This window comes from Psittacula echo, assembly GCF_963264785.1.
Source record: "Psittacula echo genome assembly, chromosome: 1".
Taxonomy (NCBI): Eukaryota; Metazoa; Chordata; class Aves; order Psittaciformes; family Psittacidae; genus Psittacula; species Psittacula echo.
This window is the reverse complement of record NC_137735.1, coordinates 82,546,437-82,565,109: the sequence shown is the minus strand read 5'-3', so window position 1 is coordinate 82,565,109 and position 18,673 is coordinate 82,546,437. Positions and strand designations below refer to the sequence as shown.

The following is an 18,673-nucleotide window of genomic DNA, read 5'->3' as shown; positions in this document are numbered from 1 at the left end:
GGCGGCAACCCCGGGTGCTGGCCCCGGTGCTGGCGGGGCCCGACATGGCGGCGCGGGCCCACTCCCCGCCCCCCCGCGCCCCGCCAGGCTCCGTCGGGCCGCGGCACTCACCTGCATCCGGCGCGGCGGGGCGGCGGGGCCGGCGGCGGCGGCGGCAGGGCGGCGGCAGGGCGGCGGCGGCGGGCAGCAACGACATGCAGGCGGCGGCCCGCCGGGGAGCGGGACCGGGCCGAGGACGGAGCCGCGGGGCCGGGGCTCGGGCGGCGCGGAGGGCGGAGGAGACGGAGGAGGGGGCGGGCACGGGGAGGCGGGAGGCAGGCGGCAGGCGGCGGGGCGGTGGCGGGGCCGGCGGGTGGGCGGAGGACCTCGGGTACACGGCGGGCCCTGCGCACACAGCCGGTGTCAACACCTGCCCGCGGCGGGGAACGGCGCACCGCCGGCCCGGGGGACATCGGCAGGTCGTCGGAGCGGCCTAGGTTGGGACGACACGCCGTTTTTACCTCATGATTTTGGTAGCGGCAGCCAGGAGCCCTCTCCGGAGTGGGTGCCGAGGAGGTGGTGGTCCTCAGGTGGGAGCCCCTTTCCTGGGAAGTGCCTTTCAGTGCCTAGATTTCAGTTGTACAGAGCCATGTGAGACAAGGGATGCTCTTCCAGGCAGCTGAAGCGAGGAAGCACAGGTAAATATCAAAAGCCCATCTTCCCCCAGACACACCGAAATCCTCGTGGTGGCAGTTTCCATGTTCAATGAGGAGGAACGTGGGCCTACCGAGAGGGAAAAGTGGATTGAAAGCTAAAATAAAAGCATTAGTGAGGGGTGGAGAGGATGTAGATCTTTGCATGTTGGCCTGTGGGACAGCCCAGGGAGGAAAATGGTGCTGGGGATATGAATCCAGTGAAGTGTAAGGCAGCTGGGGTGATCAGCTCCAAGAGCCTTTTTATTCAAACTTGCTTTCTACTGCAGCTGCCTGGAGTCGTGCTGGCCTGAAGAAGGTCGTTTATGCTGAGAGAGCGGGAAGTGCAGAAGGAGTGAGGGGGTTTGATAGGAAATGGGCTGTAGAGCGAGTGAGTAATCAGGAATGGGAGCCCGTATTTCTCTCCCAGGTCCAAAATCCATGACCCACATCAGGACTTTGTGTCTAACAAGTTGGAGGCTCACAACGGGATTGAGGAGTTGTGGAGGAAGGCCATGGAGGATGCAGGTTGCTACCTGATCACAGGTGCATATTAAACAGTCACGCAGCGAATCTTGCATTACGTGTGCCATCACTACAGGAAACACATCCAGCGGAAAAGAACCCCTTCCCCAAAGCCTGTTCTGCCTCTGTGCTTTAAATTAACACTTTTTCACCCCTCAGTGAGACTTTCTAACTGAGGAGTTGGGTTCTTTTTGCTCCTGTCACCCTCACACCTCTCCGTTTTGATCCGTTCCCAGGAAATCGAGTGTATAGTTACATTGGATGAACATATCAGTTTCATCACAACTTCTTTTACGTATGCTCATACATCTGATTGACAGTTAACTGTTCTAGTTCAAGAGGCTCCCTGCCATATCAGGGAATGACACATAAACAACTGACAGCTACTGGCTCTTTGCAGCGCACAGGGTCCTTACAGAGGCAATGTGAATCATCTCTCACTGCAAGAAAACACCTACCATCATTGACAGATTTCTTAAAAATATTTCCAAACAAACCAATGGATAAGATGAGCCTGAGCTCAGAGTTTGGATCAGGAATGATCTGATTGAATTTAGAGGATATTCTTGGACACATGGCAATGAAACCACTGGAGGCGGGATGTTTCCAGTCCAAGGCACACCAGTGTGGCATAGAAAGATCTCCTTTAGCGAGTGTGCATGTAGCAAGAGGAGGGATTGTAGTTTACGGCACCTATCTGAACATTTTAGGACCCAGTTAAACCAAGTCCTTCGTGCACAGGTGTGTGGATCAGGCAGGTCTTTTCCCATTTGCAAGTGAACAAGAGTGATGGCAGGCAGAAAACCCTCTTTCTTGAGTTTCTTGGGACTCACAGCAAAAAACGTTTAGGGAGAAGCGGCCAAGATGAACCCACACGGATGTTTATTTTGGACAGAAACATCTGGGTTTCTTAGGGAAGTGTTTCTGTCTCTCCCTCAGGAGAGGCTGCCCTGCTGGGTGTCTCTGGGGCAGGCCCTGCCCACTGAACACCGTCTGAGCACAGACGTCTGCTGTATTCAGCCCCAATTTGTACTGAGGCCGCCTTTGAGGCCGGTTAAGAACCGTGATGGAGACTTTTAACCAGGCTCCCCACGCCTGGTATAGGGCACAAGCCGGAAAGGGGGACGCGCGGAACGGTGGGCCCTGGTGGTGGCGGACGGGGAGGACGGTGGTGGGGGCGACGCCGCGGACACTTCCGGTTACCACTGGAAGCACTCGATCCCGCCTCCGGGTGCCGCTTTCCGCGTTGCACCACGGTGGCTGTGCAAGATGGCGACGCATGCTGGCCGCTGCCTTTGGAGAGGTGAAGGGGCCTCCCGGTTTCTCTGCGCCGGGAAGGCGTGTCGGCTACTGGCTCTTTTCTTGCTTTAGCTGGCGGGTTTCCCCTTGGCCCTGGTGTAGGGCGGCTCTGAGGGACGGTGGGGTGCCAGGGCGGGAACTGCGAGCCGAGGGAGCCCTGTCTGAGGTGATGTTTGCTTTTCTCTCGCAGTACTGGCCCCTCATCGCGGGTGCATCATCCCTGGGCTTGACCGGCGCCTCGCTGCCGCCTCTGCCATGGTGAGCGCCGCGCCGCCCTTCCGGCTCTACGCTGCGGCCGCGAAGTGAGTGTGTCTCCTGTCCGAAGTGGTTGTTGTAGCCCTCTGGGGTCTTTGAGTCGTGGCGGGGGAATGTGTGTGGTTTCGGTGTGTGCAGCATTGCGGTCACAGCCGAGTTGACCTTGGTGGCATCCTGCAAGCTGCCAGCTCTTGAAGAGACAGCCTGGAGAGAGGCGTTCTGAGCTGGACTTGGAGGGAACGTTTTCTGTTACTCTTGTAATAATGAGTGTAATAGTTGATATTTTTGCTGTGCGCTTTTGGAGGGTACAGCTGGATTACAGCTCAAGGAGTACTGCCAGCACAAAAGCTGGTGAGCTTATGGAATTGGCTTCAAACAGTTCCTCTTCATGCTTTAAGTTGCCTTTTATTGTTTAATTTGTTGTCATTTTAACATTACAACATAAGTGGGAAAAATAAAAATTATCCCTGTGTACTGGAGAGTTAAGTGTGTTTGTATCCCAAGTGTTCTGAAGTGTTGGAGACTCATTCACCATAATTAGTAGAGGAATGGAGTACCTGACTATTACTTTGTTATTTTTTTTTTTTTAAACTTGATTTGGGAGCCTTTGAGAATAGGGAGGAGAATAGGGATTTGGGCTGTTGTTTGTTAACTCCATGCTAAATGATACAGGAAAGGGAAGAGAAACCTTTTTAGGAAAGTAGGGCTGCTGTAATCCACTATAATAAGATGGAAAACCCTGCAGATGTGGCTCCTTCTCATTACCAGGAAGGTGGGTGGGAGTTGTTAAGTTCAGAAGCAGCTTGGGCACAGTGCCTGCTACCAGTTCGTGTGAAAGCAAGACCTGTAAAAGCTGGTGTGTTAATCTTCAACTGGTTTTACTCTCATATAGCAGAAGGTCCTTAATTTGCTTTGGCTGCTGCACAAGTGTGGCTGTGTTGTTCGAGAAGCTTAATTGCTTTCAGAGCTTTTGATTTCTGAGGGTTTGATTTCTGTCTTGACATCTGAGACAAGTAATTGGGATGAATTTAGGGATCCTGTTCATCTTTGTGTGGGACCTCATTAACTAATGGTTACTTAATAAATTACATATAGCAATATATACTTTTTTCTCCAGGAATATGTGCCGAACCCGTCAGTTGATGATCTAACAATATTTTTTGTCTCAGACCCGCAAACAGAAGTTCACAAAAGACCAGGAAGGAAGAGACAAAAAAGAAACAAGTACCCAGGAGGCGGCCACTGATGGCTAAGCCTGTGGATGACGTCTACTTGACGTGGCATTATGAGCGCCCATCCTATGAAGTGGAAAAGGCTGTGGAGATGCTAAAGAAATTTCAGGAACTGGACTTCACTTACCCCAAACAGTTTGTCTATATTAACGTGTTCCTAGATATGGCACTACAGAAGAAGGTACGTTGGAAGTGTTAACAAATGTTGATACTTTTATTTTATAAACATGGGAGATGTGCATAAGTCCGTAAGTGAAGAGCAGATGCTGCAGTTCTTCTTGGCTGCCTCTTGCAGTTTCTCTGATTGTCAGAGTAATGGTGGCTTTTACAGCTGGCTTTGTGCGTTTATACATGTATAATTGTCTAACATTCCTCACACTTCTGAGGTGAAGATAGCACCACTGGGGGTTTTGAAAACGGGCTGTTACGTGACTAAAATCCATTTATGGACAGAACTGATCAAACTAAGATTTACATCTCTTCAGGTTTTCTGCTTAAAGATGTGTTCCCAAAATCATCTATGTGTTTTGTTCTGGGATGATTGTTACTGATTGTCCTTACTATTGTAAGGACAAGCTTCTTCCTGCTTCTGTCTGTCACCTTGTTTTGATTTTTTTAAAAATAATATTCCTTGAAAATACGCGATCACTTGTTTGCCTATGACCTGTCTGACTTTAAAGTTGTCAAGCACTCTTCAGTCTTTCCCTAAATCCTCTGCTTCCCTCATGAGTAGAAAATGGGCCACTTGAGAGTTGTTTTTTTCACATGTGTAATTAAACATCCCTTCGATATACCAGGGATCCCTTTGAGCTACAAAATAAGCTCATGCTTAACAAAATGCAGAGCTCTTGTTCCTGCTTTCAGGGGTCATGTGACATTCTTAAGGCTCGATGACAGACACATGAGGTTTGTGTTGTTTGTTGCATGAGAATCAGCATTTAATAAGATGCAACTGCAGCACCTCGATGTTTGTTATTCACTGCACCCAAGCTTGGTAGCAGTCCTACCCTGGAGTCACTGACCCCAGCAAGCTCCAGCATAATTAATTCATGTCACTTATGTTTAGACTTGAGTATATACTGGACATAAAAAAGCAGTCAAAACTTGCACCTTGTACTTGTTTGATATGACCTCTGTGCAAGGAGATTGTGGGTAAGTTTGCTATTTAGGGGACCAACTCCATGCAGTTGTGTGGCTTGCCCTTAAGTCATGATTATTCTTTTTTTAATTTGTTTTAACATTTTTCTTTCTTCTTAGAAAAAAGTGGAACCATTTACAAGCACCGTTGTTCTTCCATATCGCTTTTCAGATCAAACGAATAAGGTCTTGGTTTTCACAGAGGTGGGTAAGGCTGAATTACTTGCTTTATATTCTTCCTGTATCTAGCACGCTTTTTCAACACAACAAGTACTATGCCTTTTGTCAAGAAGACTCACAGAAGACTCTGTGGATGCTTTACACAATTCTTAAGTCTCTCTAGGATTCGTTTTTAGCAGCATCTTAATGTATTAATAAGCACCTTAAAGGATTTCCTTCATCTTGATAGGTTTAAGTATACGTAGATGATCCTAGCAGTGGACTTTGGGAGTAAACATCTGCATAGATGTGACTAAGGAAGAGATGATTAAAGATCATTTATGGAGTAGAACGTTTGTCACCTTTTTGTAATACAGGCAAATGGTTTAGCGTAGGAGCTATGTCCAACCATCCTGTTTTACGCCTTAGTAGGCAGTGCGGATTAGAAGTGTTATTCAGGCACATACACTTAACAGGATATGTTTGGGGAAGAAAGGGAAAGTAACTCCTACTCAAAAACCCTAAACAATTTGCCCCGAATCCTTTCTCTGCTCTCCTAGGAGTTCACTAATGTGAAATGGTGTGGAGAGCAGTTGTAGCATCTGCATGAGACCAGTTTCAGCCTCTGCTGCTGTCATTTGCCAGTTAGTGATTCTAACAGAATAGACCTACACAAATCTGTATAATTTTTTCCTAAAAAACTGGCACAGATTTAGCTGACTACCCTTTAGGCTTCAGTTTTGTAAAACTGTGTAACTGAGCTACAAGCGGAGAATCCTCCTACAGAATGGATTCAAGCAGAGATGACCCGAGCATGCCAGTTTCTTTGGTGCTGTATCACAACCTTCTCTCTTCACTCAAATTCATATGGGTAAAAGATCCCATGCTTTGTGAAGGTGTATGTGTGGAAAAAGGTTGAGCAACTGAAACACACTGCTTTGGGATGGAAGTATGGAGCTTTTCAGTTTATTCATGTAAGGAAGAATTGATTCTGGCTTTGCATCATGTAAATCTGCTTGTATCAAAAGCTTGAGCCAAAGTTTTTACAAAACTGATGCCTTTTCCCACATTTCAGACTATTAAAAGCAAAACCTTGTAGAGGACAGAGAAGGTTAACTTCTAAGTGCTCTTTGAAGTCCAAGTGTAATAGCACTTTTAGCAGCTGAATAGCCTTACTTTACAGTGGGTTTTAGTAGCGTGTTCTGAGCTTTTCTTTAAGCTTAGAGTAAGATGTTGGGTCCATCCGGTTGATGGTTCATTGTCATTTCCAAGGGATGTATGTGGGAGGGAAAGGGCTTTTGATAGAGCACCTCAGGAAATGGGATGGGTTTTTCTCCTTCTCCACTACAAGCTGAATAAAGACTTGTCTTCTGTTCTTACTGGGATGTGGAGTAGAGTTGTTTTGCTGTTATATTAAATCACCAGCATTAGATATTTTTGGTCCCTGATTGCCTCAAATCATCTTCTTAGCCTGTAAATAGCCTGGTTTTATACCCAGTTGTTCAAGATAAATCACCTGTCCGGTGCTGCTGATACAGACTAGTTGGTAGTACAGATGTTGCTGATTTTTATTTTTTTTTTTTTTTTTCTCTCAACAGAATGAGCAAGAAGCTGAAATAGCTCGAGAGAACGGAGCTGCTGTTGTGGGAGGAGTTGAATTAATCAAATGGGTATTTTTTTTACTTTTTTGTTTTTGTTTTATGATTTATATAAATATTCTAACTTAAACAGTGGCTGAGCAGGGGAAGGAGTAAGAAACCTTGTGTCCAATAAACTCTGGCTTGAAGTTAGCAGCCAGTAAGAAGAGTGAGAGATGGGTTTCTATGCTTGGATATGCTTGTAGGTCAGCTTGTGTACTGAGGTAATTTATTGTGTTCCTAAATGTATTTAATTGTTTTTATTGTAGATTCTGGAAGATGAAATCCAAGTGGACTCTTACATAGCTGTTCCTGAAATAATGCCTAAGCTAATACCATTAAGGAGCAAACTCAAACGGAAATACCCAAATACAAAAAAAAGTAAGAAGCAGTTTGTTCTTATAAATTTCAAATACTGAACAAGATACCACTCTAGAGGTGACCCCAAAACTTTTTTGATGGGGATGTGTAATTAACACTGAGTGTTAGACTATATGTGACTGAAATACTTGTTTTAGGTAAGAGCAGTTTTAGGAATTTAGAACTGTGTTTTTCTCCCACGGCAGTCAAATGTGGGTTTAGAGTCAAGGTAAGTTTGCCTACTAGTTGCCTCTATACTTGTTAGTCCTGAGGAACCCTAATAGTATTATAAAATTACCCAGGAAAGCAGAAACAGTTTGCAAAACAGTACTCGCTGAGGTAGGTGTGTTGTTGAACTGTTGTGCAATTGTTTGGATCCCAATTTCATGACTGCTACTGCTCCTTCTGTCTGTTCTTTGCTACTCAATAACGGAGTTACTTAAGCTTTAGTATTTTCAAATACAGAGAAAATTGAAAGTGTCTATTCATAAAACATAGAGCTATGTGAAGCACTGAGTCTTTAACCCTGCCCCATCTGTCTTCATGTTTTCAAACTGCAGGCAGTGTTTTTAGGCTCCTAAACATTTGAGACGAACCTATTAACCTGTCCAAAACACTGCAACAGAGAATACTCCAGCTGTTTCTTGGAACAAATGAAAGTTACATTATGCCATTATTGTGCAATTTACGTGGATTGTAGCTTATCCAAGGCCAGTTTGATTTGGAGCCATCAAAAGATGTGTGGGAGAGGTAATGCTGGTATTAGAAGCAATGGAGTGGTAGTGTAAATCTGTCACATGAGCCCTTGCAGCTGTGATAAGAAACAGCTCTCTTGACTTGTGGGATTAGCTGGATTGGGCCAGTGTGTTCCATGGTGTGTTTAACCTAGCTGTTAAGTAGTTGTAGACTCTGTTTTCAAGGAAGACTTGGAGTTTGTTCTAAACCTAACTCTAGGTTTTGGTCTTTCAAGCTGGTTTAATAGTGTTAGGTAATAAAGCTGTGTTTTATATATATACAAACAAGTTCTGTATTTTAAGTGAAACCTTTGCTATGTTTCTTACTGTATTAACTCTTCATATCTGCTGATGAATGAGGAAGGAGAGAAGATAGAAATGATTTAGATAGTGGGTGTGAGAGCACTGTTGTTCATAAAACTATGTTTTTAGTGAGTTTAACTGCCTTAATGGAAAGATTTCTCTTTTGACCAATATCACACTTAACCAAAATGCTAATTTTGGCTAATGCTAATAAGCATTTCTCAGGCAACTTTTTTGCCTTTTTTTTTTTTTTTTCAATTAGATTCCCTGGGCCATGATATTCCCAAAATGCTGCAACTCTACAGAGATGGTCTTGAGTACGCAGTACAAGACGAGTGTGTAATAAAGACAAGAATAGCAAGAGTAAGTTGTGTATAGAGTGCTTAAGTTTATTCTACTGAGCAGAGCTGAAGTCAGCATTAAAAGAGGGGAAAAAAAAATGTTTTTAATCTTTGTGTTCCTAAGATTTCTAACTATGTTCTGACCTGTGAAGTAAATGGAACTAGTAGGCTTCGTGTTATGGCTTCAGCTGATGTCAGCCCTCTCTGTTGTTGATGTGTGGTCATAGAAGATGGCTCAGCTAAAACTGAGAGCAAAGCATACCTGATGCTAAGAAGCTAAGGGTGCTGAGAATGGGATCTGTATTTGCCACTATATTGTGGCAAGGAATTGTAATAATGAACAAAATAGAATTAAAAAGGTACTTTTTCTAGTAATCTCCTTATGAGCTGACATCTTAACACAGGCTTCCCTTTCCTCTTTCGCTCCTCAGCACCCTTCTGTGAGCAAAATAAAGCTTATTTGATATTCTTTTAAGTAAATAAACTATGGGTTGTAAGTACGTGGTCAGTATGGGCAGGTGGATCAAAAAGTGCTTTAACTTAATAATTAAAGACTCATTTATTTTTGATAACTTTAGCTCTGGACTGGAGCAAAAATCAAGAACTGTTTGCTTTACACTTCAGATATAAAACTAATTTGTACTTTGCTGTCATGGAAGAAATTGAGTTATATAAGAACATATTTTCTGTCTTTTTTCATTTCTTTTCCCTGATCCAAGCTGTGTCTTGTCTTCATTCTGTTTTGTCTGTTTGTAATCTTGCCTGATTTAAATTTTAGTTTAACTGGTAACTGATATGGAAAGGAAGTGTACAAGATAAGTAACCAATGAAGCTTTGTCTGGCAGAGTTAGAGATAAGCAAGCTTATTAATTCTGGGTAGCTGCTCCAAGTTGTGCATGTGAATTTCAAGGGCTTCCTTGTCTATATGATAGTAAAAACTGAGGGCTATGGGACTATTCTGCTACAGTGTGTTACATGTTTCACTTTGATACAGGTGGGGGTATCTTTAACTATTTAGTAAGTAAGTTTAATTGACAGTGTGAAATGCATCGAATCCGTAGGTCAGTTGTGGTTTGTAGTATTGTGACTGTATTCTTCAGGTTTTCCTTTGGACTTCTTAAACTTTGGTCACTTTATACCGTAGGTCAACCTAAAAATACCCCTGCAAATTAAACTTATTGTAAAGTTTCTTCTTGTATAGTAGTATTGACAATGTTCAGTGCAATTGCAGTTGGTTCTGCTTTGTGTGGTGTCCTGCAGCTGTGGCTTGAGTTTCTGAAGTTCAGACCATGTCCTATTAGCAATGTAAGATCTTGGTGTTACGTATTACCTTAGGTTGTGTGTCTGGGCAGCGCAGCTCTGCGGTTCCTTGGCACTCCAGAAGGCTTGGTGCAGCGAGAGATCTCATGGTGCAAGTAAACAAGAGGACCTCATGAATGAACTCTTCCTCTTGGATCAGAATTAGTGTGGTGAGAGTTTACTTACAGAGTTCTTATGTGCTACGTTCAAGTCACCTATGTGACAGAGGTGACTCCAGCACTGCACACACAGTGACTTGCTCTGTCACACTTTCGTGTGTTGTGTGCAGGGGCATTACGCGGTAGTTATGGCTTGTGTAAGAAGTCTCCACACTCTCTAGCTACTACCCTTAACTGACCTAGTTTCCCTACTGTTTGCACAGCAGCGCTGGAAGGAAATGGAATGCAGGCAAGGCTCTGGGAGGCTGAGAGAGCCTTGAGTGTTATGCATATCAGCTCACCACTAAATCAAGAGCCTTTAAAATTTAAATCTCATCAGTGAGGAAAATAATAATTTGTGAATTACACAGAAGTGTGAAGATCTATTGCTGTATTCCAAACAGTAGTGTAAATGTGTCTGGGAGTCTGCCAAGCTGGTGTTACTCAAATAGATGTTTTCCGTATAGTGCTGCTGTCTTATGTTGTCTGTTAGTTCAATTTTGACCAGTGGTTTGATGTAATGCTGCATTCCCACAGAAGTCAGCAGCCCCAGTGGTGTTGTCTTAGTCATAATTGCGATGTCTTTGAAAAGCTCAGTGAAGTTTAATTAGTAGATCTGAAGCTGAGAAGCTGAGAATATAAAAATCTTACTCTAAGATGTGGAGCTTAATGTGGAAGGAAGGCAGATAAATGAGAACACTTGGGATGTCTCCAGATTGAAGCTATCTGCAGAGGGCATTTTTTTAGGGTTTTGACATAAGCCTTGAGTCTAGACAGGGTGCTGTTGTTCATTAAAAAATTTTGTTCGGAAATTTGGAGTCGTCTTGAGAAAAATCAGAGTCCAAATGTGACATCAGGAAGGAATTCCAGCATGTCTTCCTATCTGCAGAGAGTTGCCTGTGAAGTGGTTTTTCTATGGAACAGAGTAAGATGGTTTCAGGAGGTGAGACCTTAAGGTTTGTTCTTAAAGATGCCCTTTCTGGAAAGAGACATGTATACAGGAGCACTGTTTTTATTCACGGGGTTAAAAGCATGAAGGGATGTGTACTGAACCAGAGAGATCTCAAACTTGGTGCACAGAATGTGCAGCTGGGTGGAAGTAAGAGTTAAGGCAGGAAACAGAAGGGTCAGTTTGCACTGGAAGTAGCATCTACCTCCTGGCTGTTTGTAGGATTGAAGGCCCCAAGTGCTAGTGCCTCTTCAAAGAGAAATGACACATGGATTCTTAGCTTTGAACTCCTTAAAGGAGCAGGGGAATACAGTCCCACAGTTGAGGAAGAGCTGTTAAGTCTTGCCATTTAAGATGCTCAAGAACTGAAATAGATGTATTGGGGGATGAAGGGAATAACGCAAAAAGCGTAGTTGTCTTTTGGTATGTATTTGAGCTGTTCTTTATTTGAAGCACCACATGGAAAAGCTTGCCTGTCAGCAGTGCTATTTCCAACAGTTGACAAGTCCAGGATGAGAGAGAGATTCAGCCATGAATTATGCACCTTGGAGTTGAAGGTGTTTGTTGTGGTGTAGATGAATTAGCCTCATCCTGCATAGCCTTTGCATCTGCAGGACTGGCTCTGTTTGGAGGGAGGTTGTTTGAGCTCTTGAACTGGGTTCCTTTCTCTGTTCTGTGTGATGTGCGTGCTCATGCTGCTTCTGCCATGTAGAACAGCTCTGCTTTGTCTGCTTGTGGGTGTTCTTACTGGCTAATTTCTGACTTTATTTTCCTGCCCTCTGATTCTTGAAGCATGGAGTTAAGCAGCTGACAGTAATCTTGTTTGGCAGAGCATTAATCATTTTGTGTTCATAATTTCTCATATTCTATCAAATGTTTCTGCCCTGCCATGACTGCCATTCCCTATGTGTGTGTTATACACGAACTGCCTGGTGGTTAAATCTGCAGTACCGATTCAGTGCTCTGAATGATCTTTCGATGCAGTTCCCTAAATACAGTTCAGAAAAGTATTTCTCTGTGGTTAAAGCTAGTGTTTTAATAGCAGGACATTTTTTTTATTTGTGTATTTAGCCAGCAAATAGCTGAGTGGCTCTTCTGTGTATTCAGTTGCAGTCTTCTGAAGATCCCCTAGAAATTTAGAAGTGTTGAGACTTGATGAATTGAGTTTTAAAAATGATCTCTTCTGGGGAAACTTGTGCAGTGCTCAGTATTAAGAGGCAATTTCCCTCTAGGCAGCAGAGTTAGTGGGACACTCCTCTCAAGACAAACATTTTATGTTCCTTTTTAAAATAAAAAAGGAACAAATAGCTTTGCACCTTTTTACAGCACCTTATGCTGCTCTAGAGGGATGTGTTCTAGACGTGAAACAGTAAGATAGGTAACAATTTCTGTGTTCTGATGATAGTATATGCTGTCATTTTCTAAGGCACTTTGTGATTAGGTTGTATTTATACAAAGTGGACTAGAAACTAATTTGATAGTTGCTCCCTCTGCAGGCATGGTTATTCTTCCGGGAAGCTCAGGACTCAAAGTTCTTATTTGTTTATTTTAGATATTTTCTTGTATTTATTGCTGCAGTCGATCTGAACAGAGTAGCTTGCAGAGCCCTGAAGATCTGGTCCAGAGTAGTTGGTGTCAGGTTGCCGAAGTCTTGAATTCAACTAAACATCTAAGTGCTGATACACAGTGACTGTGTATACACAAGGATTTACTGTGGAATACTTGTTTGGAAGCTGAAATATTTACTTGGATGTGGGAGCTATTTTGAAATGCTGGGAAACCTCTGAGCATTACCTGCTTTCATTATGGAGCTGTTGGCATCTCGAGTAAATGATGGTGTGATCTCTTGAGATGTGCCGTGTTTTCTGACTGAATGCAAGTCGCTTTGTCCTATTTTCCTGTCTTAACAAATACAGAATATAAATTAATGTCTTAATATTTTGAAATGGGTTGGTCTTGTCTTGTAACGTGGTATTTCTAAATCTTTATAAGAAGTAGTAATTTCAGAGCAACTTGCAAATTCTGTCTGTTCTGAATGCTTCTAGACTTGGTTATGGATGATAAATGTCAACTAGCTCACTGAAATTGTATAATTGCAGTGTTATATTGGAAGGAAATGCTATTCAAACCTTAATTTGAAGTAAGGTTTCTAATTAGTTATTGCCAGTTACTTGTTTTGTTTAAATGGCTTCTTTATTTTTAATTCAGTACAGCATGGTGAGTCTGTCGCACCGTAAAATGCTCAGCATTAACATGTCTGCTTAATTTATGGGTGATTAAGCACTTTGCAATCAGTGTAACAATGATAAAGACAAATGTCTTCTGGCATGTGTAGCAGAGGAACTGCATTTGGGTTGTAAGTCTGCTGGCAGAGCATAAAGAGATATTAATGGACCAGATCTGTAGGAAAGTAGTCGAGTATGACAGCATTTCTAGTGCAATGTACTGTGCACATTTACAGATGAGATACTAATAAAATCTGCTTATGTTACATGGGGAGGTGGTAGCGAGGAAGAGAAAGCACCAATGATACCTATGTGCTCCCCTGAAATAGAGTTAATTCTGTGAGAAAAATGCTATTTTTAATGCCATAGCTGGAACATTTAGAAAAAGAACTCGATTTTTCATCCAGGTAAAGATATGTGAACAATATGGGTGAGACCAGACAGCAAATTAAATCAAGCATAGCAGGGCATTATGGCAGCCAAACATTAAGTCTGAGAAATGCATGTTAAGCTCTACAGGAGCTGAGAGACAGGTGAGCCCTGGCTTTGATTCAGATTGGCATCTGTCTTGATCATGAATTATATGTTCTTGAGGAGTGTCCAGATGAGATGAACAGCAGTCATGGTTTAAGAGGATTGGTATTTGAGGGAAGTTGGAGGTTTTAATTTTTTGGCAACTGTGTTGGTTCACTTTATAATTTTTAAATGATTCATTTGGTTCTCTTCTTAATGCCTTCAATTTTAGATGCCTTTTTTTTTGTTTGTTTAGTTGATCTGTTCTATGGTCTTTGCCAGCTCCTTCTTGAAGTTTCTTTCCTCAAATTCTTTTGTAAGATTTTTGCAGAAACACTTGTGTACATAATTTTTTTTTTTTTAAAGACTTTTCACCTCTTTAAGGCTACCTGTTGTTACAGAGCTGTGGGGATTTAATGTCATAAGTAGAAATATGGAAAGTCATGATGAGCGTATAACCATGTATAAAATACTTTTTTCTGTGAGTCATTTGGATAAAGCTGTTAATGGGATTTCTAACTCCTTAATGGCACACTTACTCAACAAAGGTTGAATAAATACATACCCAGTGTTTTCAGATTTATTAATCTAGGGTATAAGTATCATCGTGGCTAACTTTGCATTACCCTTTTTCAGCTGGATATGCCTACTGAGCAGATAATTGCGAATCTAAAAACAGTTATCAATGATATCTGCACGTTCAAGCCATTGACTTATGGTAAGTAGCTGTTCTTCTAATGACATAGTTGAAGTTAGAGCAAATAAAATGAAAAAGTTACTGTTCTTTACTGGGTTGTCATTAAATGACCTTGCTGCTTTATCTGCCGTGGGATAGGAAGAACTGAATTGTGAACTGTAATCACACCGCCGCACTATGTAAGTGTCTTTGTAAGGCAAGCGGTGAGATGATGTAAAAAACTTAAGTTTTCAGGCTTGATGCTTAAGTAGATCAAAACCACACAAGGAAATTCTCATGAGACATGGAGATATTCAGCATCTGTTGTGTGTTGCTTGACCCCACTGATGTGACCCTGTTGTGGCTCAACACAAAGAATCCAAACTCAAAATCCACCTGCCGTTAAAATCCACCTGCCATAGTTAAAACTTGTGCATCAGTTAGTATCTATCTGCCTTGCTTGAAGTTGAATCACAATTTATATTTTTTTTTATTTATTACAAAGATATTTTTAAATTTCTGTTGGGAAAGCTGTTTATTTTTTTTTTTAGTTCCTTAGCAAAAGGAGGAGGTTACAAAGGAATGAAAGGTGTGAATTCTGTGTGGTGTTCTTTGGGCTGCGCTCACTATTCTGAGCAAAAAATGTGAACAATTAATACACTGTCTGCTCTTTGTCATAATGAAGTAAACTTAAATGTCATCTGCTTAGCTGAGTGGTAATGGTGATTTATGACCCCAATTTTGTGGAAGAATAGCCTTGTTTAGGCTAAGAAAACAGATTTTTATCTTAATATTGAATTAATGTCTGCAAAAAGAATCATGCATCTCCTCCAGTGACGTTGTTAATAGTAACTACTGCACAGAGAGAACAGCCTGCAAAAAGCCAAGTACATGTGCCTTCAGAAGCCTTTCAGCCCAAATATAAAAAATAAGGGGTTGGTTGACGTGAAATACAAGAAAACAGAAGGAGAAAGTGGTGTTATTTTTGTCCTTATGGAATTTATATGTGAGCTACACCACCCTAGTTAAGTAAGGATAAGATCTTCTGATTTTAGTAGCATTTCTACTGATTTTGCAGTATGAAGCTTTATTCTTGTTGCGGGGCTCTTACTGGCTTGATTAAAAATACTTGTTTACAGGAAGCAGACGTGGGACACATCTTTGCAGCAATGGAGTCTAGATGTGCTTGCTAACTATCGATTGCTTAGACCAGCTAGTTTTAGATATCTGTTCTTTAGTTTCTTTCAGGCTTTCCATATGTGATATGTAGTAATCACTAATATGGCATTCCCCTGCAAATCACTTGATCTAATGGAAGACTGAAAATACCACCAGGCAAATGTTCTCAGAATATAATGTAGATCTACTTAATCCTCCATCAGGAGACCCGACTACTTTCATGGTTTTTCTTGTCAGGAGTTTTCTCTCAGCATTTCATGGAAGGTTCCTGAATTAGGAATGATTTCTTTTGTGCTCTTAGCCATGGAGGAGTATTTGGGTGATTAACAAACTTCCCCCCATATCTTGCCAATCAGTTTCAATCCTCAAAGTTGAGTTTGTAAGCTGAAATTTTAAACTAACAAGTGTGTGTCCCTTTAACATAGTAGAATAGACCAAACTGTTCTAACTTAGTAATATGTAGAGAGAAAGGAGTGTTCGCCTCACAGGGGAAGGAACATCATGGGACTGATAACAACTAAGGAGACAGTAAGTCCAAGAATGCTAGCCTTCAAGATAGCAGTGGCACCCAGCATGGAGTGAGACTGGAACAGAACAGAAGCAAGGACATACCAACTGTTAATTCAGCACTAGGACCTTGTCAGCATGTGCAAGCACTGAGGTCATTCAGTAAACACAGTGAGGAAGGCTGTCCGTGACCACCAGAGGCCCCCACTCAGCAAGAAAGCACGTGTGAAATTAGGATGCAAATATTATAATTAGTTCCTGGAAAAGCTGTAAATATGCATGAGTATGATAAATATACAGCTGCTTTGGCAAAGTAATGGGCCTGCTCGCCTTTGTGAAACAATTGCATGTGTGCCCAGCACTGCAATAATGAATGCTGCTTCCTAAAACTCGGAATTGAGTCTTAGAGAGTTTCTTCGAACAACTTTTACGGTAACAAGTTCACTTGTATTTCATGTATTGGAAGAGTGTGTGAAGCTTGAATTGTATTTTTCTAAGGAAGAGTGTGCGTGTGAAGCTTTAATTGTATTTTTCTAAGGCTTGGGAGCACTAAGGTAAATCCCTGATGAGGTACTGAAGGAATCATCAAATTACACCTTTTAAAGCACCAGAGTATAGATTGTGTTGTGATCCCAGTCTGCTGGGGTGGTTGTTAAACTCGGAGCTGAACGGATGTGTGTACTTCTATAGTTCTGGTTCTGCTCATGTGCTTGACACAGTGTGGGTTCTAGGATAAGTCAGCCTGGAGACATGTAAAGTGGTAGTGTGACTGAGTTAGTGGTCTTTGTTTTCTAGGTCCTTTTGTGCAGAGGTTGGTGATTAGATCTTCCACCAGTGAAGGTTTGCTATTGCACCTTGATGGACTTCTACCTCAGGTGGAGAAAGTAGAAGAAAAAGAAGAAGATGCAGAAGGTGATGAAGAAAAACATGTCCCGGAATCTGCTAGTACCTGATGTCTTTACTTGTAGATCTGATGGTCAAGCTTGGAAAGCAAAGGCTGTGATTGAATTCATACTTTATGAAAAGAAAAAAATAAATCTAACTTGTGAATTCCACTTGTAAATTCTGTGTAACAAGAAACATTGTCACGAACAGGAGTCTGTTGTCAAGACTGAAGACATTTAAATTCTTTTTGTTGGTAGCTGAAAGCTCCCAGGTTTGTGTATTGTGGTTTTGTTTTTTTTTCTTTGCAGGTAACAGTTTTTACTTTAATAAAAGTATTTCTGTAACTTCTGAAGTATTGCCTTTTGATTTCCACACTTGCAGCCAAAATGTACCATGCTTTTGTCTTGACTGGGTCCCCCAGAAAGCAACTGGTGCAGTTATGGTGGTAAGCTGCTGTCTTACTTGCCAGTGAAGGAAACTAGGTTTTATTCGCTATTCCATTTTTCTGCTAAGTCAAACGTGATGTTTCTTTTGAGTTTCTTTGGTGGGAGTAATGTCTGCGTGATGCTTGTGATGTCTCTTTTTGTTTTCTTTTGATCTGCTTATATGGATACTGGAAGGGTATACAGAGGATTACTGCTCTGCAGCTTTGAGCCACTGAGTGCAGGATAGTCTTTGTCACAGCTTGTGATAGGTAAGGTTTTTCTAATGAAAAATTAAATGTATTCTATGGGAGGAGTGATCATTCACCTGGTCCTGTGTTATGTTAGTCATCTCCGAGGTGTGCTAGGTTTTTGGTCACCTTTGGTTAGCAACTTGCTTAAATTTGTTCCTTTAATTCATAGTAGCTATGCATAGCACTATGATACAGCAGAAAACCTTGAAAATGAAGACTGTTAGTTGAAATGGAGGTCTTGGCAATAGCACAGTTTGATTTAAGTAGAAGATTCCCAAATGAGTTTAATACTTGCTGGGGTTTGAGCTTTTAAACACATCAGAAAGATCAACTTGGTTCCATTTTTGCCCAGGTTGCTTTTTGTTCTGTTGGGCTGGTTGCTTTGTCACAAACAGATGAAAACCAAACCACCAACCCTTTTTTGCAACAACCAGTCTTGAGTGTGCTTGAAATGTAATCTTACTGTTCTGCCTGATGTAATTCAGTCTATGGCCGTTGCTGTGCCTTCTTATTTTGCTTACCTTGGTTTCCTCCAGCATAGTTCTTAAATAGAAACTGGAGAGCAGCATAAATAACCATGATTCTTTCAACTGGTTGGTTAAAAATATGCGACTTACGCTTTGCTGATTTTTTCCCTGTTTTTTCCTATTGTTTCCAGCAGGTGGCATTCGTGTTCCCTTCTGGAGAGGTATTAGGAAAAGTGTCTCAATTGGGTTGTTTCTTGGGGGGACTTTGTTGCTAAGCATGCTAGTAAAGCTGCACCCTAAAATGTAAGATGCTTCCAGAAGGATTGGCTGTTTCCAAAAGGGCTGAGCTTATCTAGTTTTGAAAGGGTTGCTTGTGTTCGCAGCTTTTTATCATGCCTATTATTGGAGAGGAGGCTCATTTTTCAAAGAGGTTGCTCGTAGTTGCATAAAAATTCTTGTATCTATTATCTGAAGTATGTGGCTGCT

The 18,673-nt window shown here is 42.0% G+C and overlaps 2 protein-coding genes across 4 annotated transcripts in view; one reads left to right on the top strand and one right to left on the bottom strand.

The window, feature by feature from the left end:
* Positions 1 to 268, bottom strand: part of CNOT6L (CCR4-NOT transcription complex subunit 6 like) — a 35,361-nt gene extending 35,093 nt beyond the window's left edge. Inside the window, exon 1 of the mRNA XM_080619105.1 lies at positions 112 to 268. The gene's annotated coding sequence lies outside the window, so the exon portion shown is untranslated. The remainder of the gene's footprint in view (positions 1 to 111) is intronic.
* Positions 269 to 405: 137 nt separating this feature from the next.
* Positions 406 to 17,697, top strand: MRPL1 (mitochondrial ribosomal protein L1). Of its 3 annotated transcripts, none has more exons than XM_080634269.1 (9): positions 406 to 677; positions 2,686 to 2,797; positions 3,920 to 4,163; positions 5,240 to 5,323; positions 6,877 to 6,948; positions 7,185 to 7,296; positions 8,575 to 8,675; positions 14,434 to 14,515; positions 16,955 to 17,697. In XM_080634269.1, exons 2-9 carry the CDS (start codon positions 2,751 to 2,753, stop codon positions 17,110 to 17,112), a joined length of 900 nt encoding a protein of 299 aa, XP_080490395.1. In that variant the 5' UTR covers positions 406 to 677; positions 2,686 to 2,750; the 3' UTR covers positions 17,113 to 17,697. The 3 variants fall into 3 exon arrangements, with proteins under 3 accessions (XP_080490395.1, XP_080490394.1, XP_080490393.1); XM_080634268.1 differs by lacking the exon at positions 406 to 677 and adding an exon at positions 2,426 to 2,499; XM_080634267.1 differs by lacking the exons at positions 406 to 677; positions 14,434 to 14,515; positions 16,955 to 17,697 and adding exons at positions 2,426 to 2,499; positions 9,989 to 10,097.
* The last annotated feature ends 976 nt before the right edge of the window (positions 17,698 to 18,673 follow it).

Excerpts from the sequence above, each read along its gene's own strand:
- MRPL1 (XM_080634268.1), top strand. The coding sequence starts at position 2,466 with ATGGCGACGCATGCTGGCCGCTGCCTTTGGAGAG. Across the intron at positions 6,949-7,184 it reads GAGTTGAATTAATCAAATGG|ATTCTGGAAGATGAAATCCA; the intron begins GTATTTTTTTTA and ends TTTTTATTGTAG. Across the intron at positions 8,676-14,433 it reads TAAAGACAAGAATAGCAAGA|CTGGATATGCCTACTGAGCA; the intron begins GTAAGTTGTGTA and ends ACCCTTTTTCAG.